At 55.2% G+C, this 27274-nt stretch overlaps 1 protein-coding gene across 2 annotated transcripts in view; it reads right to left on the reverse strand.

The window, feature by feature from the left end:
- FOXK1 (forkhead box K1) overlaps positions 1 to 27274 on the reverse strand; it is a 61910-nt gene that overhangs the window by 16676 nt on the left and 17960 nt on the right. Inside the window, exon 2 of one of the 2 annotated variants that reach the window (XM_079944377.1) lies at positions 1929 to 2114. The exons of the other annotated variant lie outside the window; for it this stretch is intronic. Within the exon in view, the coding sequence (XP_079800503.1) occupies positions 1929 to 2114 (186 nt within the window). The remainder of the gene's footprint in view (positions 1 to 1928; positions 2115 to 27274) is intronic. 2 annotated transcript variants of the gene reach the window in all.

A 27274-nucleotide genomic window follows, 5' to 3' on the forward strand; every position in this document is an offset into this window, starting at 1 on the left:
ATCCCTTTTGACGCCGGGATCAGCCTCCTCCCTGTGGCTGTAACACATTTTCTCTCCGCTCAGCAGCTGATGGACACGTGAGCTGTTTCCACTTTGGGGGCTGCTATGAATAACACCGCCATGAACCCTTGTGGATGAGTTTCCACGGAGACCTCACGACCCAGGGAGCTGCTGGGCGGTTAAGGTAACCCTTGAACACGTTGAGGACCTGCCAGACTGTATTCCAAAGTGGCTGCTTCATTTTACTACACAAATTTTTTATCTACGCATAAATTATACACATGGAAGTAAGTGCAAGAGCATTTTCATAGCACAACTTCATCGTTAACTCCAGTGGAGCGCTCATGTTTTAGATTATTTTCAAGGTAGACGTCTGAAAAAACAGTGAGATGACGTGCTAAATTTCGGGTTTGAGAACAGAGCTATTGCTGGAAACCTGAAAAGAACTAAAGAAAAAAATCTATCTCGTAAATCCCTAAGGACTAAATAAAATAACACACGTCCAGCGGCTGAGCGCAGGGCCTGGCATACAGCGGGTCTCCGTCACTCACTGCTCCTCTTTGGCGTCCCAGACATCTGCGATGTTGGAGGGATTCACTGAGGGAGAAAACGAAGCCCGAGGAGGCTGCAGGGACCTGCCCCCAGTCCTCCCACCAACTGGAGATGCGGCCAGAAGCAGAATGCAGGTCCGTGGCATTTCAAAGCCGTCCCTGAACCTTCTCTCCGTGAGAGAAACACGCCCGCCCGCTCGCTGGCCCGGGAGGAAACTGACTCCCAGCAACTCAGTGCAAATGACTCCACACATCATGGCAGGAAAACAAAAGGCAAAAGGGAAACCAATGGTGATGCCATGACTAACGCATCTGTGCTTCTAAGTGTAACCCTTAAAGGTGCAAAACCAGGGACCACGAGCCTGGCTGGTCAGCCAGAGGAGAGACCTGGTAAGACTCAGGGACGCAAAGCTCGAGCTCTGCTGAGAAGTGCTTCTCGGAGTGTGGTTCCCAGAGGCACCCCGGGGCCCCGAGACCATTTCAGGGGGCGTGTGAGGCCGAAACTGGCTTCGTGGCGACACGGAGACACGCTCGGCCTCCTCCAGGGGCTGACGTTTGACGATGCCCCGTCCGCGGTGGCGAGCGCAGTGCGTGGCAGGAACCGAGGCCCCAGCACCAAATGCACTGGCGCTCATGGCATCGCCAAGGCCGCACACACCAATAAGGCAAAGGCCAGCTTTGTTCTAAAATGTCCTCAATGAAGCGGTAAACTATTTAAAGTTTATTAAATCTCGATCCTCAAGTCCGTGTCGTTTAACACATTTTACGACAAAAGGGGAAGAAGGCATAGGACCCCTGTTGTCGCAAAAGTACTCGTGCCCCTCAGAGGGGACAGCTCACCAGTGCCCTCCCCAGTCTCTGGCTACACACTTCACCCTCAGACCTGCCCCCAGGGACCCTCTCTGTATAACACGCCAAGGATGAGAAAGTTCGAGGACTTCCCTTTCTTCAAAATCTAGATTAATTTCTAAAACTTTGCAAAGGATTTCTACCAATAAAGTTTAGAAAAACCTAGTCCACCAAATCCTGGTATACAAATACTCCTCTTAAATAGTTCCACTGTCTTTACAAACTGATACCTAAGTTTGTTTTAAAAGACCCTCGTCTATAAAATTTCAAACTGGAAAAGTGACTAATTAAGTAGTGATTCTTCACTTTATAAAAGAAATCTCCAGAGAGTTTATTTAAGCCCTCAGGTCCCTTAATGCACTTAAAATAGTTTCAAAACTTCCATCCATGGGCAATTTTCCAGAAACATACTTGATATCGTATGAAACACAGAACACGCATATCACTTTCCTCTTTCTCGGCCGCGTTCTAGAGCACAGGGCCGTGGCTTCTGCAGAGGCAACCGCAGGAGGGGGCCAGGCCACTCACCTGATGGTGCCAGTCGGGGAGGGGACGGGGCTGACCAGGCTCCGGAGGTCCGGCTCCGGGATGTGGATCTTCAGCGGGGAGATCTGCGGGTAGAGCGGCCGGAGCGGGGATGCCGGGGCCTCCTCCTGATGGTACAGCGATGTGAACTGGATCTTTATCGCCGTGCTGGGGAAGCGGAAGGTGCACCTGCAACGGGAGGGGAGCGGGACGTTAGGTCCAGCAGGGGAGAGGTGTCCCGGCGTGTCTACGCCGCCCGCCGTCACCAGCCAGTGTGCTCTCTGACTACGCCGCGCACATACACGTACCCAAACCTGCGCCCAAACCACACCACCTCCGCTTCCCTCGGGACAGGCCGGCGAGGGCACCGGGCTCCCTCCACCGTGCGTGCGACAGCAAGACCTCCAGCCCGGACAGGTCCCGTGGTGTCCCCTCCCACACGGGCTCCAGATGGCCAGCCAGCTTCCTGTCCGCCACACTCGCCACATGGATCCAGCACCTCGCAGAGAACGCTCCTTGGGAAACCGACACGCCACGGTCACCTCCAGGGCAGCTTTTTAATGACAGATGCCCGTCACCCAGAAGATGGAAAGCGAGCGCTGCCTGCAGAGGTGCCGGCGGGGGTCTCGGAGGAAGCGCCTGGAACCCGAGGGTCCTGGCTGCCTTCACCGTCCATTCTGGCCTCACGAGCCCCGAGCCTCGTCTCCTCTACTGGCAGGGGACTGCCCGCACCAGGCCACTGCAGACCCCAGTCCGTCCCTGTGTGCGCACAGGAACCCAGGGTTCATCTCCCTCCCACAAACTCTGACCTGTAAAGCGGGGCATTACTTGTCAAGCACACCTTCTAAACTGACCAGTTATCCACAAGTTGCTAACTGTGGCTAGCAGACACAGGGTGCACACCGAAAAGTCCCTGATATTTGGTCCATTCAATTCAATTCAATTCACTGTCTAAGTAGCCAATTACCTCCCACCTCCCACCCACACAGCAAGCACTGCTTCAATCCAATTCCCTTCTGTCTTATTAAAACAACTTTGGGGCTTCCCTGGTGGCGCAGTGGTTGAGAGTCCGCCTGCCGATGCAGGGGACGCGGGTTCGTGCCCCGGTCCGGGAGGATCCCACGTGCCGTGGAGCGGCTGGGCCCGTGAGCCATGGCCGCTGAGCCTGCGCGTGCGGAGCCTGTGCTCCGCAACGGGAGAGGCCACAGCAGTGAGAGGCCCGCGTACCGCAAAAACAAAAACAAAACAAAACAAACAAAAAAAACTTTGAAGAAACAAGACTGAAGAACAGGCTCTGGGACATGGCAGGTGGTGACCTGGCAGCCCAGCACCCAGCGGGGGTGCTCGCGAGCCTTCCGCCGGGGAGACCCACCTCTCAGGAAATGACTCAGCAGCACGAGCGTCTACTCTGAGAGCCCCTGCCTGCATCTCACAGGGAAAATCAGGAACTCCAGCTGGCCTCACTGGCCAGTACAGATTCTTCCAGAGACACCAAGCAGAGAACGGCTGCATGTGGCTGTCCCGGCGGAGCCCTGCAGCAGGCAGTGAGGCACTAAGACACCGGGAGCCCCGGCTACCCGGTCTGTATTTCCAAATCCAAAAGCAGAACAGAGGGATCTTGATACTGTGCAACAGAAGCTGTTTTCCTGTTGATGCTGTTTTGCTTCTGGGAAATTCCGCCTAAACACCAAAATGTCAGGGATGCGGGTGGGGAGGTCTGGAATGGCGACATCTTCCCTCCGGTTCTGCTTATAGGGCCGCCCCAGGCTATTTAAAAATCGCCCGCCATCTCCTTCTTGTAAGCCAGTTCAAGAAACGTTTGCTGTCCTTTCCACTTTCTTTAGTTTCCCCACCACCCAATGGAAATTTCCTCCATCAGTCTTTTGGCTAAAAAGTGACGTCACACATATGCCTAAGATGCTTTCTGAGGCCGAGGGTCTCTCCAGACCCAGAGGCTGGTCAGCTTTTGAAAGTCAGAGTCAACGTGCATCCCCACCAGGTCCGAGATGGGCCCAGTGTCCCCGAGCCTGGGAACTGGCTGAGGGCTTCACACAGGTGAGCAGAGCGTGGCTGAGGGGAGCTCCACCTGTGAAGGACAGGACTGGCTGAACAGCAGGGGGGTCTGCGCGCACACACACATGCGCGCACACACACACACACGCACACACACACGCACACACACACGCACACACACCTGTTCCACCAGTGCTAGGTAGGAAGGCAGTAGTGCTGACAAACAGTTAAAAAAGAGTTTCTACGTCCCTTTACCATTTGCCTCTTCCTTCAACTGCTGCAAATTAACAAAACAAGCTACGTGTTACTCTCTGCCAGAGGCGCGTGGAGTTCTGACTTCCTGCATGGTACAAGTCCCTGTGTTAACATGAGATCGGACTACAACCTCAAGATCATGTTACAACTACAACTGTCAATACCAGCTAGAAAGAGGTTGTGGCTTCTGGCCTCTGACAGAGGTCACAAGACAGGCAGGGAATCTCAGAAAATGGGGTTTAGGGTGAAGACGAGAAAAGGCACGAGATCCGGAGAGAAGAGCTCTGGGCGGGGGTCAGTGCCTGCCTGGCCCTGGGCTGAGGGGGCAGATGCCGGGGAGCATCGTCAGGCCCCCTTCCCTCTGCTTCCCAGCCTGACTTCTGCTGTGGGACCACCTGCTGTAACCCCTCTGCAGCCCTGGATGCTCTGGGCAGGAGATCACCTCCAAGACGCTTTCCGGTTCAAATCCAAGACGCTAGACAGACAGCACATGCACACAGACTGGGGTTTCAGTGAAACAAAGCACAGCGTTTTATAGGTCAGGGATTTGGGCATGTCATCAGTGGCAAAGTCTACTGCCATCCACAACTGATAGCAGCAGGACAGTTTCCTACTGGAACGGTGATTTTCCAACTAAGGTTTAACCATGAACATTTCACATTAGTTACAGCAACAGCTATTTCAAAAGCATCTCCTGACTCACTCTTCCAAAAATTATCCTGAGGCAGCTGATCTACCCAGGAGGAGGAGAGAATACCAGGAAGCTGCTTAATTTTAAACAGATGCCTCCCCAGGGTGCCCACCGAGTTTGCCAACTGTTACTTCTCTCCCTGGAACATTTTCGTTCTGGTTTAGGGCCCTGGCTGGAGCTTTAATGAGCGTGTTCTGCAATTAGAGCTACTCTCCTGAAGGCGCTCCACATTCAGGCTGGACCCAAGCGCACTCTGCCCGTGCGTCGGGGTTCCTGCCGAAGGTGGGGATGCGCGCTGGAAACCACCGCCCACCAGCCCAAGGGAGGCTCCGCGCAAGCACCCGAGTTCTGCACAGAGTCCTCGCCCTGCTTTGCAGAGGCAACAGTAGTCTGGTGGCTGCCCGGCGGGGGCGCGGGGCTTCCTTCCTTCGGAGGCGATGCGAACGCCCAACCACCGGCTAGCAGCAGCTGCACGATTCCCCGGGTCTCCTGAAAACCGCTGGCCTGGACGATCCGAGTGGGTTCTGCGTGCAGTGTGTGAACTGCACCCAATCGAGCTGTTTTTATTTTTTCATATAAATTTATTTATTTAGTTTTGGCTGCGCTGGGTCTTTGCTGCAGCGCGCGGGCTTCTCACTGCGGTGGAATCAAGCTGTTTTTTCAAACGCTCTTGCCCTGAAGCTCCTACGCCCAGGCCCGCTCTAGTCTGGGAGCGTGCAGAAGCCTGCGCTCCTGGAAATTGGGCCAAACTGGTATTGCCTCGGTTTCCTGTGAAGCTGCCCTGTTGAGCATCAGCTCAGAGATCCCTGCATGAAGGCTGGTCTGGCCCTGCTCGGCCACTCATGAGCCTCAGGGACTCGGGCTGTCACCCACCTTCACTCCCATCTCGTCCTTAGGGAGGAAGCCCCCACCGGCCTCACCAACAGGAAGTTGTCAGAAAAGAAACATCATTTCCCTGTCGTCATTCAGTCCTCACAGAGAGGACATGGACCACCTGTGTCCCCGGGACGGGAGGGGGCGCCACCGTGGCCACCCACGGGCTGCAGCCCCAAAAGGCACCTCCAGGGAAAAACAAGGACCCTGGACAAGAAGATGTGACACAAAAGAAAACTTCACAAGGAAGGCTGGGTGACAGGCTTGAAAACATCTCCCGGAAAAGACCAGGAAAATACAAGAAAACTCTGGAGGCTCAGTCCAGGAGGGAGAATCACTCTGCAAAGGACGCCCTTCCTCAGGCAGCGACGGGGAGGGCGGCCCGGGACCCTGCTTCGGGGCCGGCACAGAACTGCCGCTGGCCAGGAGTCGCCAGGCGGTCACACAGTTTGAAGTACAGGGCGCTGCCTCGTCAGAGGGCAAGGATGGGAGTGCTGCAGGCTAGAAATCTGGTCACCTTCCCTGTGCTGGGTCCAGCGGTCCCCCGAGATACCCAAGAGCGAAGCCTGTGTGCCCAGGATGCCACAAGCTTCAGGGGGACCACGGGGACCGGCGCCCGGGGCAGGAAACGATGCCACCGAGCCTGCAGCCTCAGTGGCCTCAAAGGAGCCATGACTCGGGTGAGACAGGCAGAGAGGCCCCAGCCCAACGGCAGAAAAGACCAGAGCAGGGTTTACAAGAGTGAAACCCGCCCCCAGAGACCCTTGCTGCGCATCTGACCTGCGGATGTGACAGAGACTCCGGAGGCGGAGCAGCCCCAACCTGGCCTGCGAGGAGGCGTGACCGTCCCTCCCCCACCTGCCCGGCCTGGGGCACCGCCGGGAAGCACGGCAGCGTCGTCTCCGGAGCACCTCGGAGGAGGCCGGCGGACACAGAACCCTCCACGTGCAGACACGGGGGCCGCCGGGCGGGCCCCCCGGAACCTGCCCCTTTGGGGAGTGCCTCTGAGAGCAGGGCGGCTGTGACCAGTGAGTGTGCGTCCACTCCTCCCTTTTCCAGACAGGAGCTGGGACCGCCTTCCTCTGCTTCTCCTCGGCACAGCGCTTCACAGATCCACCACTCGGGGCACCCTGATGCGGGGACGCACACGTAACAGAGACCCTGGACCTCCGCGATGCGGTCACCAGGTGGGACTTGGGCCGCCTCCCTTGACGACGGGGATGAGTGGTTTTTATGTCAGAATGAGGGTCACAACCACGTGGGGGGCTGAAAGGGCAGACTACGATAGAGATGGCTAGTCCCCTGGACGTGCACCCTCTTCTGCTTCGACACTGAACTCGTTTCAGCTGGACACACGGCTGCCCGACTGAGGACAACGCTTCTCTGCCTCTTGTGAAACCACGAGACTGTGCTGGTTCGCGGGATGCGAGGGTTCGTGCCCTTAAGAGGAAGAGAGTGTCTTCTTCACTTCTTCCCTTCCTATGGCCAGAATGTGGGTGCGATGGCAGGAGCTGGAGCAGCCATGGTGGGACGTAAAACGGACACTGGGTAACAGAGCAACAGGACAGAAGAGCCTGGAGCTGCCGTATCAGATTACACTGGGACTGTTATACCCAAAAGAAATCCACCTCCCTTGCTCTCCTGACCTTCGTTACAAAAAACAAACCTCTGTTCCAATTCTAAACAGCTAAAGAGCTCCCCTGTGAGGAACAGCTGAATTCCACAGTGCACATTCATGGAGGAGTATCACGCAGCCATTTGAAAGGACGCCTTCCAGGACTGTTTGTCTCTGGGCAAATCTCTTAATGCATCTGATCTGTTCTCATCAGGAAAATTGGGGTATTCATGGTGTGTACTCTGTAGGGTACCCTACTGTGTAGGGTACACACACAGGACGTGTGAGTATCAAATGAAATAAGCAAAGTAGTTAGAAGCTCACACAGTACCTCACAGGCAATAAGCACTCACGGAAACGGGCCCACGGAGGAACATTAAAAATGCTGACGACACAATGACAAGTGAAAACAGCAGAGACTAAACGGTCCGGCAGTGCGGCTAAAGGCCTGGGATTTGAAATCAGACAGGTCTGGTCTGAGAATGGGCCGCTGGGACACCGCTGGGACGCTGTGGGGGACCTGGGGCGAGTGGCTGAATGTAAGGCCCCTCCCTGATAAACCAGAGACAGACAGGCAGGCCTGGCGCAGCAGGAGCCCTGGGGCAGGCGAGGCGGGCGCAGCAAGCGGCGATGACACCGGCTTCAGTCATTCTTGCAAACATCCCCGGGTAAGAGTGGTATTGCCGGAGACCTCGAGTCTTTCAAAATGTTTTTTAAATGTTGTAACCGTGTCCTTTAAGAAGTGAAAGACTCAAAATAGGGGGGAAAAGCTGTTACACATTTGATGACCAGTATGTTCAAATTTTGAAAATAACCACAACCTAGTAGTGGAAAAATGGTCAGGCTCGGGGGCCAGCTGACAGCCAGTGGCCCCGCCCTCCCCCGCAGGCATGTTCTAGGCCGGCTGGCGGCTTTTCCCGGTGGGCCCCCCCCCCCCCCCCCCCGACAACAAGCAACCCTCATTTACAGAAGGTCTGCAACTGGCACACCAGAGGCTCTGAGTTTTGTAAGAACTCCAAAGAACAATAAGACAGTTCAGGAAATGGTTTTGAAAAACCTTTTACATACACAGTCCCCAAATCAAAGGATTCTGATCATCTTAAGTGTTTTTAACCTAAAATATCTATTTCTATTAAAAACGTAATACATTTTGCTAGAACGTCTTTAAAAAACAAAACCCAAAAACAGAACCGAGCAGAGGAGGCTGGAGGCTGCAGAGGCCATAGTTCACTGCTGTGCTGGGAAGCCGTGCAGACCGGCGAGGGGTGAGCACGTGATCCAAACACAAGCTCCAGCCAGGAAGAGGGAACGAAGCCAGGAGCCCAGGCCCCGGGAAGGCGGGGCGATGACCGTCCTGACCAGGCAGCAGCTCTGCAGGGTCCCAGACACAACAGCAAAACCTCAAGTCATCCTACTCCAAAAAAAACTGACGAGTGCTGGTGTGTTGAGAGGCCCTCGTCCCCCCTCCTCGAACCAAGGCTACCCTCAGCCTGGACCTCAGACACAGAGGGTCCCAGCAGAGCCACACAGGGTCAGGCACCCTGGGGAGGAACCCAAGCCATCTGCCCAGGGACACTCTTATCCCTCAGTGGGGAAGCATTAGGTTTAAGACAAGCAAACAAAAAATGACTGTGGAAGTCGAGCTCCCAAGCTTTACAGTTTGGAAACTCAAATGGGGCAGAAAGTCCAATATATCTGAAAAAGCAAACACCTTCCAGATTTGCCTGAAAAACATCAAAGGTTACCCAGCTGGGTGAATGGAGGAACTACAAAGATCACAATTCCACTTCAACTGTTCCGGCTTCCTAAGGTTCACTGCCAAATGAACGGGCACTGCAGAGGGACATCCTGCACTGGGTGGCTCAACTGTGGACCACAAGGCCGGGCTCTCCAGGGACGGAGCTTCAGACACAGCACCGCCGCTGGGATGGACACGGCGACAGCAGAGCTCGCGGGCGACGGGCTGCCACCAAGCATAGCGCCTGGCCTCGTACCAGCAGACCCACATTCTTCAAGATTCTGTCCCCAAAGGCCACCCCCTGTACGGAGCCCACCTCAAGGGCCCCTGCTTATCCCCGCCGGGCTTCCCAGACCACAGGCTCCCAGAGGGAAGTGTCACCTCTGCCGCTGCCTGTCCCCTCCATGCTGCGCACACACACGCTGGTGCACACGGCCAGGAGCTCACCACGCTCCCTGTCTCTGTGTAACTTAAGAGTCTATCGGGAGGTAAAGGCGGGTGTGAGGCAGGAGAGCAATTCCTTCCACATGGGTGAGGCACCCCCGGAGGGTGTCGGCTGAAACCCAGCGGCCAGACCACAGGGAAACGATCAGACTTTTCTGACCCTGGGTTAACCTTGCAAGGACATTGACAACATGCCTTCTCTGTGTTTAGTAGAATCACTCAGCCAGAGAATCAGAGGACAGCTGGCATCCCTCCATCTCACACGGAGGGCGGGGGCCACTGACTTCTCCGCTCAAATCCACGTCCACAGTTTTTAACGGAGAGAGACTCGTGTGAAAATGGGAGCGTCTGCTGGCAGCCCGACCACCACCTGCGAGCTGCAGACACTCCGCGTGCAGAGCCCAGCCGGCCACCAGGTCAAGTGCCACTGAAGATGGGTGGGGCGGGTACTACAGTGGTCTGTGCAGTGATGAACACTGGCCCATTCCGACACTAACCTGATCTTAAGTCAGATGCCAAGATTATCTCCATATTACACATAGCTTCTCTCTCCCGAGGACGGGGACGGGGTGTCTAAGCACGAACATGAAGACCCAGGAAAGAGCCAGGTGTGACGCAACAAGGACTAGCATGAAGTAAGTAATAACCGCATTTACACTTAAACATTCCACCCAGAGAGCAGCAGTAACGTGCTGACCTCAGGTCAGGGACCGCCCCCTCCTGTGAGAGGATGCGGACGTGGCATGAGGAACCTCAGACTGGTCGGGGCTGTCAGCCGCTGCCGGGGCGTTAACACGTCCAGTTACCCAATCTGCAAAACTGAGAGTCTATTGCCTAAACGTTAATCAACGTGAAATTCAATAACAGAACATAATACAACACAATGTAATGACAATAATAATTAAAAAGTAGCACTGGCTATTACTTATCACATGTGCCAGGAAGCCATGCACTGAGCAGGTTAAGTATATCGACTAACCAGAATATTCCATTTCTCGGGACACTCGAGATATATTTAAATACGTGTATTTTAAGGACATTACGGTAAGGGCTCTGCGCTAACACAGCGCCTATAAATTTGAGGGGCAGAAAGAAAAGGCTCCAGGACAGGGCGACTGTTGCACTGGGGGGTGGGGGGGGGGGAGAAACAAGAAGGCAGCAGAAATCTGCTCTGCACGTTTATTTTCTGGGTCCTGGCAAGGCCCGAGTTCAATTCTGTTAAACTCGGCCAAGGAAACGCTTCAGAAGCTGAAGGCAGAGCCCAGGAGGCCCTGCCAGAAAGGTGTGGCCACCACCACTGCCACCGCCCACCGCTAGGGGGCGGGCACGCTGCCAGAAAGGTGTGGCCACCACCACTGCCACCGCCCACCGCAAGGGTGGGGGGGGCGGGGGGGGGGGGAGCGCGTCCTTCCTGAGTGGACCGCTCCAGGCAAACCCACGAGCCTCCTACCCAGGCATTACCGCCCAAACCAAGACCTTCCTTTCGATACCAGCCTCGGAGATACAGCAAAGCTCGAGAGGGGACCCCCAAACACAAACCTCAGCTCCGCCTCCAAAGAGAGCAAACAGCCTTTGCTGTTAAGGAAAAAGAAGGGAACAAAGTTCCATTTGTCGGAACACAACAGGAACCGTGTGTGCAGCCCGGCTCGGCCCCCCTTCCTAATTTGGGAAATCCGACAGGCACCCTCGGAAACCGGACGGAGCGGCCCTGCACAGAGGCTGGGGAGAGCGGGCGGCTCCCCTGCCCCCCATCCCCCGAGCACCGCATGAGGCGTCCAGCCCATTTCCCTGAAGAACCGAAACCGTGAAAGCTGTGGAAGCGCCCGGGGAGGTATCGCAGTCGACAGAAGTGGAGAAAACCTTGCCTCCTGACGAGGCCGAGGCCGAGTGGGATGGAAGCCCACCGCCCTCGCCCTCGTTCCCAGGGCAGCCCTGCTGATGTCAACACACAGCTCCCCTCTGTCCTCCCCAACGGGGCGGGGGTCCAAGGGCCTCCCTGCCGGGGAGCTGGGGGTGTTTCCCCAGGGCAGCTCCCACACCCAAAGGAACCCGGGCTTCACGGGGGGAGCCGATCACGGGGCCGCCAGGGGAAGGCTGGTGAGCGGAGTTCCGCCAGGCGAGTTTCCGTAACTTCCTTGTAAATCAGGTCTTTGAGGGAGGCCCCTGAAAACCTCCTGTGCTGTAATGAGCGAACTCCAGGCCCTCAGTCAGCTGCCCACACGACACTGAGTCTGCCCACGGCCAGCACCGTGGCCCTGCTCTCAGCACAGTCACCACTGGGTGCTCCAGACGTCCTCTGGCCGAGATTTCAGGGGAAACCTACTCACAGAGCACTCCCTTCCCTAAGGAAGTACCGCCAACGAACGTCAGAGGCTACAGTGAGAACCCGGGCACCGCTTCCCAGGGTTCCTAGAACCACACACCTTGGACAGTCCCTGCTGCAGGGACACTGGGAAGGACAGAGGACACAGACCGCAGCCCACCTCGTGGGGCTTGTCTTCGGGCAGCAACGGAGGCGACATCAAATGTTCACTCGGACACCCCCCCCCCCCGACACGACCAAGCCCCAGGCCCAGGGCCTAACCCAGGTCACCTCTCCCACGAGGTCCCTGTCAGCCAGGATGGGGGCGCAGGCGGCAGAGCGGCCACAGCTCACAGCTAAGCTCAGTTCCCCTGGGGAGGGTCCGCGCAGGTCCCAGCTCCCGCAGGAGAAAGGGCTGCGTTGCTGTTTAAGAAGTCTAATTCTGAAATGAAAACTGAACGGACGGCTCTCATCGTCCTCCTTATTTTTCAGTTGTTCCCCAGTTTTCCTGTCCTCCTTCAACGGAAATCTAGGGGAGCATCCAGTCCATCTCTTCCGCAAAGTCCAAGGTGAGCTGCGGTACTCACACCTTTTCAAGTCAATTACTTTCATGACGTTGAACGTGGGTCACTACTCAAAGGGAGAAGAAACAGACCACGCAACACAGAGGCCTGATCCTAGGTGTGCCGTGGGCGCAGCAGCCGAGGAGGAGAGCCATCCTGCAAGGACTCCGCGGTAGTCCACTGATGGGAAGCAAGTCGTTTTCTTTTTTCTAAGGGCCAACTCAGGGAAGATTTAAATATTCAGAGGCTTTTTTACAACTAAAAATTAAAATAATATTAAATTCCGTGCAGAAACCCATACGTTCACCAGATGCTGGGCTGGAGCACACGAGCCCACCTGTGGGTCAGGAATTCTCATCACTAAACTCTTCTGCCTGCATCGCCCATCAGGACAATGTCTTGGCATCACCACCTAATTACGCATACTTGCTTACTTCTTTATGAACTATATTCATGATGCCGTCTGCTAATATATACTTGATGAAACATGATACATACACTTTAAAAGGAGAAGATTAACAATAACCGAATGGAAGTTCTGACGTTACCTCCTGCACCCCGTGGACTCTGCTCCCGGGTGACAGGTCAGCCTCAAGGACTTTCTGCCGCTTCCCACCTCTCCCGCCACCAGGCCAGCAGGACAGACTGGGCGAAACCCCACAACAAACCGGGTCCTTGCTCAGCTTAGAAACAGCCCACAGCTCTTGGGAGACAATGCAGACTTCGGGCCCCACCAGCCTCTCCGATGCCACCCTGCTCCCTCCCGTGCCCCCTCACCAGGCCTCCTGGCACTAGCGGCCTCGCTCAGAGAGGTCGCCTCCGACCTTGACGCACAGCAGGCCTCCGTCCTCCCTCGGGGCACTCAGGCAGCTCCCTCCCAGGACAGGGCCTAGGCCTCCTGCTGGCTGTCATATGCCAGGAGAGGCGAGACGGAGAGACAGGAAAACTGCCTCTGAGCTACCAGCTGCAGAGACTCGCAGGTCAGGGGCTGGCATCAATCTCACTCTCAAAGTTTAAGAAAATTCTTTATGTGATTTATTTATTGATTTATTGATTTATGGCTGCGTTGGGTCTGCGTTGCTGCACGCAGGCTTTCTCTAGTTACAGCGAGCGGGGGCTGCACTTTGTTGCGGTGCGCGGGCTTCTCGTTGCAGTGGCTTCTCTTGTTGCGGAGCACGGGCTCTAGGCGCGTGGGCTTCAGTAGTTGTGGCACGGGGGCTAGGAGTTGTGGCGCACGGGCTCAGTTGCTCTGCAGCATGTGGGATCTTCCCAGCCACCGTCTCACCAAGGCTGCTGGAGGGGGTTACACCCTCGTCAGAGGCCATGAAGCCGCAAGGGCCTCCCGGGAAATTCTGGTGGGATTTTCCATCCACTTCAACAGCACACACAATGCAAGGCCTCCACAGAGCCGAGGACCCCGTGTTAATCTGGGGCGGCTTCATAATAAAGCACAGCTAGATTTCGACAGAGACCTACTTCAAGGCAGCAATAACAGCACCCGGAGTTTCACAGCAGAAAGCTGTTAATTAAATGGACAACTCTGAAAGCAACAATGATGACAACAGAATAAAAAGTAAGTCTCAGATATGCAACACCTCTATGGAGAAAAATTATAAAACTTAATTAAAGGACAAAAAAAGACCTACCTGAATGGGAAGACAGGTCACACAGCTTGTAACAGTTTACAGCAGGTTTGTCTAATCCTGTTGGCGGGGAGGAAGGGCGCTGAAATGGGTGGCAGGATGAGGTGGTACCACGGCGAGTGAGGCGGCTGATTCACGAGGTCTGGCTCAGCCACCAAGCCGCGGTGGAGACCAGCCCGCGCCAACCGCACCATCCCCCCGGAGGGCGGGGACACAGTATGTCCCCACCCAGGACAGGAGGCTCACACCGCCCCACTGAGGACCAGAGAACACATGCCGTCCACGCCAAGGACAGGGGACACAGGCTGTGCCCGCTGAGGGGCTAGGACACATGTCATTCTCACTGAGGACTCGGGGACACACAGGCCAGTGCAGAGAGCCAGCAGCAAGGGCGGGAGCAACACGGGTGCACCTGTGCTCGCCCTCAGCATCGGCGGTAGCCACATGGAAATAACAGGGGGTGTCCCACCTTCTCCCAGAGCCATGTCAGAGGAGTGCTAGTAAAATACTGGATTTAAATAAGATCCAAAGTCTTCAAAGATTGTACCCCAAATGTGCAGATTTCAATTACGAGGAAAATCTCAAACAAAATGAGAAAAGGCGTCAACAGACACCAACACAGGGTGACCCTGGTGTCAGAATTATCTTTCCAGGACTTTAGAGCAGCCATCATAAAAACTCCAATGAGCAATTATAAGAAACAGAAAATCTCAGTAAAGAGAAGATATAAGGAGGAACCAAAGGGAATTTTAGAACTAAAAAATAATATAATAACTGAAACAAATATTCAGTGACTAGGCTCAAACAGAATGAAAAGAACAGAGAAAGTAATCAGTGAACTCAAAGCCAGAACAATAAAAATTACCCAACCTGAACCACAAAGAGAAAAGAGACTGAAATAAATGACTGGAGTCTCAGGGGCCCACGGGACTACAACAAAAGGTCTAACCTTCATGTTATCCAAGTCCCAGAAGGAGAACAGAAACTGGGTGGGGTAAAAAAAATAGCTGAAAATTCCCCAAATTTGGGAATAATGTAAACTTACAGATTCAAGAAGATGACTGAACCCCAAACAGGATAAACTCAAAGAAATCCACACCAACCTTTTGAAAATTGAAGACAAAGAAAATGTCTTAAAAGCAGCCAGAGAGAAATGATATATTATCTATGGGAGGAAAACAATTCAAAATTCAAAAAAAAAAAAAAAAAAAAGGCACCTAGGGCTTGATGAAGGCATGACACCAAAAGCATGATCTATAAAAGAAGAAAAAAAATCAAACTGGATTTTGTCAACACTAAAAACTCTTGCTGTACAAAAAGCCCATCAGAGGATGACGACAAGCTTCCAGCTGAGGGAAGGAATGTCAAACCATACATTGCACAAAGGACCATCCAGAATGTGTAAAGAACTCTCAAAACCCAACAGTAAAAAACAAACAATTCAGTTAGAAAGTGGGCAAAAGGTACGAAGGGACACTTCACTGCAGAGGACACCCAGATGGCAAATAAGCACACGGACAGACGTGCACAGCACCACCAGCCAATCGGGAAGTGCAGAGTGATGGCGACGCACCTAGAAGAGTAGCGAAGATAGAAAGCAGCCACACCACCAGATGCCGGCGAGGATGCGGAGAAGCCGGGTCCCCCCTGCCCTGGGGCTGGGCATGGAAAACGGCACAGCCCCCGTGGGAGATGAGTTAGCAGCTAAACATACCCTGATGATGCAACTGATCAACTGCACTCCTGGGCATTTATCCCAGAGAAAGGCAGATTACGTCTACTCTAAACCTGCCCGTGACTGTTCAAAGCAGCTCTATCTGTAGGAGCCAAACACTGGGCTGAGCCACTGTGTCCCTCAGGAAACACAGGTGGAACCCACACAGTGGGATACTGATTACTCAGCAATAAAAAGGAACGAACTACTGCCCCACACAGCCTGGATGGAAGGCATGATGCCGAGCCTGGAAAAGCCAAACTCCCATTTATGTCACATCTCAAAATGACAAAGTCACAGAGACAGAGAACAGATTCGTGGCTGCCAGGGGTTTCGGGGCGGGGGGCGGTTAGGTGTGACAAGCGCAGGGGAGAACTGGGTGGTGGGATGAAAGCCATGTGTCTTGGAGGAGGTGGTGATCACACAGATCTACATGTGCGGTAACATGACAAAGAAGGACACACACCTCGTGCCAACGTCAGTTTCCTGGCTTTGATACTGTCCTACAGTCATGTAAGCTGTAACTAGTAGGGGGAAGCAGGTGAGGTATACAGGGGACCTCTTGGAACGTGCTTAGAACTTCCTGTGAACCTATCAAAGTAACAAGTGCACCTGTGGAGCTGAAGCCCACTGTGGAAAGCCATGTAACGACGGGGTCTCACATGGGCAGCAACCCACACTCCACCCTGGACTATAACACGTGCGGAGGGCATTCGCTCCCCTTTATGTCAAAACTGAGTTATCATGTAGAAGGAATAAAAAACCTTACAGCTGGTTCACTCACATAAAACAGTGTCTGCAGACGCTCGTGAAGAGAAGGTGAAGGTAAAGATGCTGAATAATCCACCGCGTTTGCGACAGAAGAAACAAAACAACACCTGACGCGAAGCACACTATCAACTCGGGGGCTGCGGTCTTCACCTCCTGTAGGAATTTTAACCATTCTACAAGGGAACGTGGACCAACATCCTATAACTACAAATGCACTGGCGTAATAATGCTTCAGAATCAACAGTACTTAGCCATGTGGCTCAAGCACTTGCCTTTATAGATGAGGAACTGCATTCCAGGGGGGAGGAAGGGGCCGCCCAGGCCCAGCTGGCAGCAGGGGTCAGGGGTGGGCACAGGGCCTCGCCTCTGGGCCAGGGTGCCTGGTCACAGCACGCGGGTCCCATGCGCTGCAAACCTCCCCTCTGGCTGTAGAGGGGCTTCACTAAGAAAATCAGACATAAACCGATTATGGGCTTTAACTCTTACTTAAAAAAAAAAAAGAAAAATCAAGCAATCAGCTTCAAATGATACATAAAATTAAACCCCGCAGGTGTCCTTCCTCCTCAACTCTGTCAGCCAGCGGCGAACCTCTGAGATGGAGATGCCCACGCTCCCACACACGGGCTGCGGAAGGCGCACACACGCCTGATGGGAGCCTGGGGCTCCAGGACGAGGAGGGACAGCCGGCCTGCCCTCGGGGCGCCCCGTCCAACGACGCGGCGGGCTCCCTTCCTCTCCCTCCCCCCGGGAACTGGACAGACTGGGCTGCGCGTTCTGACCGAGCACATGCCCAGTAATGCCCAGCCCACCGGGATGCGGGAAGCCTGCTAGCACACGGACCATGGCGGCCCAGGAGCTCTGCAGAGACACGCTATCCTGCGGCCCTCATTCCTGGCCCCTTAATTACAGCTTCCAGGCGGCGGGGTCTAGGTTGGAGTCTGGCAATCCCGCCCTGGACCAGCCACTGGAGGCACTGCCTTCGCTCATCTTGTTTTCCCTACATTTCTCGTCTTCCAGGAACTGGCTGTGGATGTGGGCGCTCTTGCTGGTGGAATCTGTGAGCCGCCCCAGGCTCCCAACTTGGTAACATGCCCTGCTCAGCCAGTTGGCAAGACCTGGATCCCATCGGTCAGTTACAGCGAGAAACAAAGAACCGGCAGTTTCCTGTTTCACAACACCGGAGTATTTCACATCATCCCGTTCATTCATCCTGAACTTGGCTCTGCTCAAGTCAAAAGCTGATAAACAGACGGCTTCTCGTAGGTCAGGCTTCGTAGCCTGTGCCCCTGGCCGGAGGAGGCCCGCGTCCCGGCCAGTGCGCAGGCAGAGCGGGGCCGCAGGGCACACAGACGTCCCCGGAGCCGGGCCCGTGGCACACGTGGGCCTGACACTAACGGCTTCGCCCGGAGACACACTTTGCCAGCAGACGGAAGCTGTTAGTCGTGATCCCTCCTTGAGATCAAACACCCAGACACACAGCGCAATCCCAGCTAAGCTCCCTCTGAGGATTTTCCGCCAGGAGACTCAGCTGACCAGAGAAGCTCCCCTCCCTGCCCGGGGGAAGGCTGGTTACCGCCGCGTGCCGCGCTTCTGACTGCGTTCTGCTTCCGCGTGTGCTCGCTTCCACCTGCACTTCCGCATACGCTTCCCCGGGCACTTCTGCACGCGCGCCCCCGCGTGCGCTTCCCGTGCACTTCCGCGCATGCCCCCGCGGCACACAGACTTCCCGCAGGGCAGGTGAGAACACACGCTACCTGCGGCTGTGTCCGGGGAAACGGAGCCCCTCCCGGGTGAGACACCTGGGCGGGTCTGTAGGACGGAGGCTGCAGTGACCGCACATCTGCAGCTCTGAGCTGCGGCCGTGAATCACCTCCTCAAAACGTACTTACATCAGAACTTAAGATGTGCCTTAGAGACTAAACAAACAGCACCCCGACTTTTATTAGAACAGAACGTGAGAAGAGCAAGAGGGTAGAGGATACCATTAATCTGCAGACACGACTCCCCACCGCCCCCCGTCCCGTCCCTGTGATGAGGTCCGGGAGTCACTCAGAAGCATCCTCTCAGCGACGCTTGAGACCTCAGAGGACAGGGCTCCCAGCACGCTTCTGTTTAGGAAGCCGACCTCTCGTGGGCTTTCCTAGGATGAGCAGCTGCGTGGGCTGCGCGTCTCCTGATTCTTCTCCCGCCTCGGCTTTTCCAGGGGTCCTGACCCCGGGCCAGCTCAAGGCCCCGCACTCAACAGTGCTGAACTAATTATATAAAACATTTCCCACTATTTATAGTTTACACAGTTAAAGGTTATGAACATTCTCTGTTGACTATTTAAAAATGTAAGCGACTATCAAATTAATTGGGTAGGAAAAGAATTTTTTAATAAGCTTTTTTTTTAAAAGTTATTTTTGGCTGCGTTGGGTCTTCGTTGCTGCGCGCGGGCTTCCTCTAGTTGCGACGGGCAGGGGCTACTCTTCATTGCGGTGCACGGGTTTCTCACTGTGGTGGCTTCCCTTGTTGCAGAGCACGGGCTCTAGGCGCGTGGGCTTCAGCAGCTGTGGCTCACCGGCTCTAGAGCGCAGGCTCAGTAGTTGTGGCACGTGGGATTCAGTAGTTGTGCCTCTCAGGCTCTAGAGCGCTGGCTCAGTAGTTCTGGCTCACGGGCTCTAGAGTGCAGGCTCAGTAGTGGTGGCACACGGGCTTAGTTGCTCCGCGGCATGTGGGATCTTCCCGGACCAGGGATCGAATCCATGTCCCCTGCATCGGCAGGCAGATTCTTAAACCACTGCACCACCAGGGAAGCCCCCCAAATTTTTGTTTTAAGTCACAAATTTACGTGGATAAATTACCTGGGCATCTGATTATGAATCTGGATGTGAAGTTTATCAGCCAAAGGGGGCCAGGGAGTTGGCCTGCCCCTCAGAAGTACTGACCATTGTCCGTTTTTTTACCATAATTTTAAAATGAAATCTTGTTTGTAGTTCTGCAGAAGTCACAGAGCTGTGAGCACAATTTAAAGATAAATAAATAAATGTCATCTCTTTTCAACTGAAACTGAAAGAGAGAAATGATGCACACCCCCACCCCCATCCTCAGCAGCCCTGCTCTGCGTCGATACATCTCCCCTGAGTGCTTGAACAGTGTTTAATCATAAATGGATGCAAACGCACGCAGAAGCATAAACAGAACTAAGCGCCTGTCACCCGTCCAGGAGAGGAGCAGGTTAGCGAGGTGAGAGGACAGAAAACCCCAGCTGCACAGTGAGAAGCCAGGGAGCAGGCATGTTTAAATCCAAGGCAGACAACAGGACCATTTTCAAGATTACAAGAATAAATCCAGAATCCACAGAGTGGCAGTTTGATTGTCAACTATCAGTATTCTTTCCCAAGGACGTATGAAAGGCAGAACAGATGGGTTTCACTGTGTCTTAGAAATGCTTATCCCTCGATGGTAAATGATCAGACTGACCTTAAGCTGTCCCGTCTGCCGTGGGCGATGCTGCTCTGTACACACAGGGCGAGTGGTGCTGGGAACCCCTAGCGAAGGCCAGCCCCACTCTCCAGAGGGCGGCTCAGTCCTCAGCCTGTATTATTCAAAACCAGCGCGATCAAAACGACACACAAAGCAGACACTACTCACAGCACCCCACACGTTTCTGTCTAAAGTAACCGCATTTGGAACTTCCCCGGTGGCGCAGTGGTTAAGAATCCGCCTGCCAACGCAGGGGACACGGGTTCAAGCCCCGGTCCGGGAAGATCCCACATGCCGCGGAGCAACTAAGCCCGTGCGCCACAACTACTGAGCCTGCGCTCTAGAGCCCGCGAGCCACAACTGCTGAAGCCCGCGTGCCTAGAGCCCGTGCTCCACAACAAGAGAAGCCACCGCAACGAGAAGCCCGCGCACCGCAACAAAGAGCAGCCCCCGCTCGCCGCAACTAGAGAAAGCCCGTGCGCAGCGACAAAGACCCAATGCAGCCGAAAAGAAATAAACAAACAAATAAATAAAGTGACCACACTTATGGGCAGGCACCAAACGCTGGAGTGACCCGAGTGGGCGCCGCAGCCCGCAGGACCACGCGTGACGCAACACGCCGGCGCAGACCTCGTCCCCACTCTCCTGGCCTGTCTCACGCGTGAGGGCAAGTAACAAATAAGCACAAACAATCTACCTCAAATAGCTAAGAACCACGTGCCTGGCTTCGGCCTCACTGGGAAAGAATTCCAGAGCCCCCCCCCCCCACCATTGCCACTGTCCTGCCTCTGTGCACCAGCCCTCTGGCTCTAGTCCCACCCACCTTGACCTCCCTCCAAAAGCACATCTTGATTCCCTGTCACCTGGGTCCCTGCCCCACGCACACCCCGAGTCCACCTTAACCAAAACCAGCTCATTGAGGCCCAGCTCGCGTCTCCAGCCCTGAGCCCTGAGGCCTGGCCCCTGCTCCCTGGGGCCCCAGCAGTCCTGTCTGCATATCTGAAGGTTTGCTCGCTGGGGATCCAGAGCTGTGTGGCCTCAGGAAGGTCCTTCCTCTCTCTAAACCAGGCCCGTCCTCTGTCAAGCGCGGGGACACACACCACACCTACCTCGTGGGGCCACGGCGATAACCGTGAGCGCGTGTGACGCGCGCAGGGCACGAGCCAAGGGCCAGGAAACACACGCAGTTACCGTCGCCCTCATGGCTCTCCTACAGGTTTGGTGTTCAGGTCTTTCCTCACAACGCGCCCACCTCACCACGCTCCCATCTGCAGGCTGGTGCTGACGTGGGTTCCGTTCCCGAAACACGGGCTAATCGCGTCGCTTGCTTACTATGACGCCTCCAGGGGTCCCCCACTGGCCTTGGGATGGAGCATACGTTTCCACCCTCCCGCTTGCCAAGCTGTCTGAGGCCCACGGGGGGCACCCCCGCCCCGGCAACATCCACAGCACCCCCCTCGCCACAGTGACCACGAGCTGCTCAGGGCACAGAGCTAAACATTCTCAGCAGCCCGCGTGGCTCTGTGCCTCCCTGACGCTCGTTCTCACCAAGGAAATGTCAGCGGGGGATACGAACCATCTCTGGGCCAAGGCTCGAGGAAGGCAGTGCGCCCGCTCCTGTTCCGGCCCCGTGGGAAGGCGCCCTCCTCCCTGTACCACCTGCAAGGAGCTGGCGACTTACTTCCTCCGTGCTCGAGCCGCTGGTACATTTGTTACGACCCCCTCGCCTCCCTGACCGATACATCACAATACAGACCACAGGCAGCCTTCAGCCCTGCTTTACCAGAGCTGCCCTATGCGGGGGGGGGGACTCACTGCCCTCGCGTTTCCGGTGGTACCTGCAGGACATATGCCAGCACAATGATTCTTACACTGAACCAGAATAAACTGTCTTAGGCATAACATCCCAAAGAAACAGGCTGTTTTAGCAGAAAAAGCCATGGTGACTAAGGGTCAGGAGATGTGGGGTCCAGTCCCAGCTTTGCCACCTGTAACCGACTCATGGGTCGGGGTCCTGGTGCCTCTGCTCTGTGTTCTCCAGGGCCCTTCTGAGCTCCGAAACTCCCTGAGGTCCAGGAATCGCGACCTGCTCTCCATACACCCCAAGGGCGAGGGCAGTGGCCAACCAGCACCCGTCGGTCGCATCCACTGAGGCACACACACACCCACCACCGAGGAGGAACGACACAGGACAGGAGAAGTGAGACCAGGACAGCGATAAGTAACTCCAGTGACAGATGGAAGACAACGAAGGGGGAGAAACTTGAGACGCGTAACTCCACGTGGGGGAGAGAAGAGGCTCTGAGTTCAGTTTCTATTAAAAGCAGCCTCGGCCGCGCAGACAGATCAGGCCCCTCTCGCCGCAGAGCAGCCAGCCTGGCCCCCGCGTGCTGCCCCCCTCCACGGTCAGGACCAGACAGCCTGCGGTGCCAGAAACCAGGGCCACGGCGATGTTTTCATTACGAGCATGAGACGGTCGTCGACACAGATTCCCAGCACTCCGCCCCTAATCCAAATGCCGATTAAAACCCGGATGGACGCACTGTCCCTGAAGCCAACGTGTGGGTCCTGGAAGGAAACTTCCTTTAAACAGAACCTTCACTGAGGCGGCCGTGATCTCAGAGGGAAGCCGGCATCTGCGCTGCTCTGCAGACAGGACACCATGGCTAAGAGGTACAGGTCACTCCTCCAAAGTCACCAAGTCACCCAGAGAGCAAAGGGCAGCTCCTGTGCAAGCTCTGACCTCCTAACTCCTCAGAGGATGAAACAAAGAAACTGGATTTTGTGAAACAAAGTTGACAATAAAAGCATAAAAAACGCCTGCTGAATCAACCACCCCCACGCAATTTATTTTAGAAAGTCATTTCTGTGCTGCCACTGGGCTTCAGAGCAGCTCTGACCGGAGCACGGGCCCTCGCCCCTGCTGTCCCCTGTCCCCACCCACAGGCAAGGGGCTGTCATCGCACTGAGGAATCTCACTGCTCAAGTGCTCGGGCCAACGGCCTAACGGGTAACTTGAACTCTATGGTGGCAAAATTAACCAAAGTTCAATTCTGAAACTTTGCCCTCTCATGCCTCGCAGGCCACAGGTGCTGTCACAAAAGCAAGAAGTATTCCAGGTGGGGAGGACGCGGGTGAGGCCTGCCCGGTGGCCGGGTCCCCAGGCCCGGGCAGGGCCGTCTGGTCCACCGGGCGTCCGCTCAGCCTTTCACTCACCAACGCAGGTACCGAGCGCTTGTTGACAAGCAAGTGCTGGCCCCGCACGGGCCCCGAGAATGAAAATGATGGACTCTCCGAGGAGACGGGGCCTGTGACCCGGGCAAGGAGGCCCGTGACACAGCAGCAAGGTGGTGGATGCTGCACAAGAGAATAAAGAGGACGACGGGCCCAGCAAAGGGCCCCCTGAGCCGGCAACCCCCTGCGGGGCGGAGGCGGAGGGCGGCTGGCTTCGGGGCTGCACGGGGGCCCAACGGCGCAGACGAGGCTCCAGGTGACACCCAGCGCTCACCCGGAGTCCACATGTCACCAGCCAGGAGCAGCGCTTCGCTGCCACCCTCACCACCCCCCAAACTCCCCAAGAGGGGGGAAGCCAGGGGCCGGGGGCCACCCCCAGCAGCCAGGGCTTCACCAAGTATCCGGGAGAAAATTCCTTCCCAGATCACACGCAAGTTGAAGTTTACATCATTTGGAGCAGACGTCCGTGTTTCCGTTACACCAATTTGCTACACTTCCGTTACCTCGGCTGTCGCTCTGTCACATGGTATTCCACCCTAAACCAAGAAAATAACTTTCCATCATTTAAGGTCAAGTTAGACTTTAACCCCTTCAACCTTTTCCAAGGGAGTGGTGTTTCTCTGCGACCCTCTCCGACTGACCGCAGGCCACTGATAAAACAGAAGCTGGGTCAGAGAGTCGGGAAGCTAGCCCAGCTTTCCTCAGGGAGACGGGGTCCTCTCCGGGAACCAGCAGCGGGGCTTGTTTAGAGACCCCCGGCTTTGTCGTGGAGGAAGCGCACAACAAAGCCCAGCGAGCAGCGAGCGGCACAGGCAGAACGTGAAAAGGCCTGTATCTGGCTCAGGCCCTCCCCAGAGCACATTCCTAACGTCCCGGGGGGCCGGGAGAAAAGGCCGCCACATCCCCCAGCCAATCCCCAGCATCCGTCCCAGTGGTGGGGCCTGGCTCTCCCTCCACCCAACTCAGAACTGGCAGGAGACCTGGAAACGGTGCTGATGGACGATATGCTTCCACACGCGTGGAGCAGAAGACGGGGGAGGCGGAGGGACCCCCCCCGCAGCAAACAGCTGGCCCTCCGTGGTGGCTCTTAAAACCACTGGCTCGCTGCCGCAGATCCCCACAACGGCACGTATTTTAGCCCCGTGGAGAAGCAACGATCCATTTGGGGAAAGTGGGTCATAAAACAGATGAATAACACTGAATAACTGTGCAGGGAGAAGCCTGGTTCCAGCAGCGTGGGGATAAACCAAACTGGTTTAATTGTTATGTAAACTGCAGCCTCAAACTCATCAATTTATCCCTGACGGCCTATTCGTCAGAATGGTTTTCTCTGATATAAAAACTGAGCCAGACACTTTTCAGGGCTACACACCCACCCTCGCGACACAGCCAGCCTCCAGCCTGGATCTCCTTAGCGTCTGAGCAGCACCCGCCTCCACGGGGCCAGGGCACTGGATGGAAAACCCGGCACACAGCCTTCTCTCCCCGAGGCTGCAGGCTGACGCTCCGCCCAGTATCACCGCCCTGCGATCTGCTCGGGACGAAGGCAGGAAACCCTTAGGTTTTAATTTTCATTTTTACAAAGAAAATGCAATGGAGTTCAGTTAAGGTATAAACCAGCTAAGTTGTACCTTATAACAAGTAACGAGCTCTTGTGTGACTTGTTCAGTTCCAACAAAATTCTTTGTAGACCCTGCAAAGAGTGTTCAGAACAGTGGGACGTCTCTGTGGGCCCCTCGAGAAGGAGCCACCTATGGAAGGAGAGGATGTATGGGGTGTGGTACCCAGGCAGGCGAAGGAAGGACCAACCCTGACCTCGGGGTCCAACAGGACTCAAGGGCACTTACAGCAAAGGAAAAAATCCCGTGATAAGTCCCTAACAAGATGCATCTTTTATCTTCCACATTTCTCCACGCTGAAAACAATCCAGAAAAAATTAGAAATCACATATTGGTTTTGGTTACCATGAGCATTCTCTGATCCAGGTGGTAGAAATTAGGGCCCACGATGATGGAGCTGGGTGGGGAGGGAAGCACAGAAGCCAGGTCCTGCCCTGACTCGGCCTGGCCACAGCTGTCAGTGTCCAGTGGCCTCTGCCAGCCGGGATTCAAGACCCTGCTGGGGCTCCCAGCTCAGGACGGCGCAGGATCCTAACCTACTCAGCCACACAGACATTAACATTAAAAAGGTGCTTTAAAGCCCCTGGCTAATTGAATTCCGATCCCCCAGCAGTAGTGATTGCAAATATGCAGTTTCAGCAAAGTGACTGCTCTGGTTCTTTAAAAGGAAACAGGCACGAGGAAAACACGCTGAATGCCGTAGCGGGCACCTCGGTGAGGAGCAGCTGTACGCGGCTTTTCTCCTTCCCACATTTCTGTATTTTCCAAATTTTCTGTCAGCGTGTATGTGACACCAAAAAGTTTGAAAAAATAAAGGTGGCATAGATATGTAACATCAAAGCTAAAGTGCACTCTTCCTTTTTTTTTTTGCTTTCTTTTAAATACTGGATCCTCCGGAAAGAACACTGAACAATTTTGACTTTTAAGAAAATTAGAGAACGCAGGCTGATAAAGTAAGCTCTCCAAAAAGCTTGAGAATTCAGGACTTTGAACTTGGTGTTAACGACCATGTTAGTAATGTGGAATCCTCTGGAAAAAAGTCACTGTGGATAGAAGAGTTCTCCAAAGAGACCCTCGTCTGCTCCTTTACAAAGTTACTGACTTTAGGGCTTCCCTGGTGGCGCAGTGGTTGAGAGTCCGCCTGCCAATGCAGGGGACGCAGGTTCGTGCCCTGGTCCGGGAAGATCCCACGTGCTGCGGAGCGGCTGGGCCCGTGAGCCACGGCCGCTGAGCCTGCGCATCCGGAGCCTGTGCTCCGCAGCGGGAGAGGCCACAACAGTGAGAGACCCGCGTACCGCAAAAAAAAAAAAAAAAAAAAAAAAAGTCAAACTTCCTTGGCTGCTTAAACGACAGTGAACAAATTGAAATTACAACTCTGAAAATTATAAAAGGTGAAGGCTGAAAAGATGAAGAGTACAAGGAGTTAAACAAAGAAACTGGCAGAACTGCTCAGGAAAGGGAAACACGACCACAGGCGACTCCGCAAATGTCAGGATTATGGTTCAATCCCTTACAGGCTAGAGGTGTATCAGAAGAAACTTGAAGAATTAAGTATCCCCAAATACGGGCTGAACGTCTCATCGGGGTCCCCTACTTGCAGATGATAAACAATGAGCGATGCCGGAGCAGAGAGCACGGGAGACGCCAGCCAGCCGGGGTCGGGGACGGGGACGGTGGCGGGGCGGGGACGGGGGCGGCGCGGGCGGGGGGGGAGGGGGGGCGCGGGCGGGCGCGGGCGCGGGCGGGGGCGGGGGGGGGGGAGGGCAGGGCACTCCCTGGGCGGCCAGCGTCTGGGTGGGCGGCCTGTCTGACAAGGACTATTCCAAGGGTGGTTCCCGAGTCCTGAGACCCTCCCCACCCACTGCCGCTCTGTGTGAGCTGACGGGAGGGCCACGTGTTCAGCGGGGGGGGGGGGGGGGGGGGGGGGGGAAAGGCTCAGACAAACCTTTAGAAACACTTCCACATATGCCCTCGCCCTCAGGGCCTTCTAGATGAATGGGGCAGGAAGTGGGGAGGGGAGGACACACAAATACATCATATAGGAAATAAACGATTATAAACTACAGGAACACGTGGGGAAACACAGAGTGCAGACAGTGAGTGCCCCAACCCAGCCCCGAGGCAGTGACACTGGGTGACCCCACGGAAGAAGGTGGACGTGCTCCAGGCAGGGCATGGCAGGGAAGGCACTGGGCGCTGGGGCCCAGCAGGGATGGGTGTGTGAGAAACACTTAAGTTAAAGGCTGTACCCGCCTGGACCGACAGCAGTGTGAAAGCGAAGGGCAAACAGGGATACGAGAGGGGTCAGGCCCACAGAGGGCGGGTGCCAGGGGCTGGGGGAGCGGGCTGGGGCGTTGGCGGTCAGAGGGGACCGAGGTGCAGTTTGGGGAGAGGAGAAATTCTGCAGAT

Source organism: Stenella coeruleoalba, assembly GCF_951394435.1.
Source record: "Stenella coeruleoalba genome assembly, chromosome: 15".
NCBI lineage: Eukaryota > Metazoa > Chordata > Mammalia > Artiodactyla > Delphinidae > Stenella > Stenella coeruleoalba.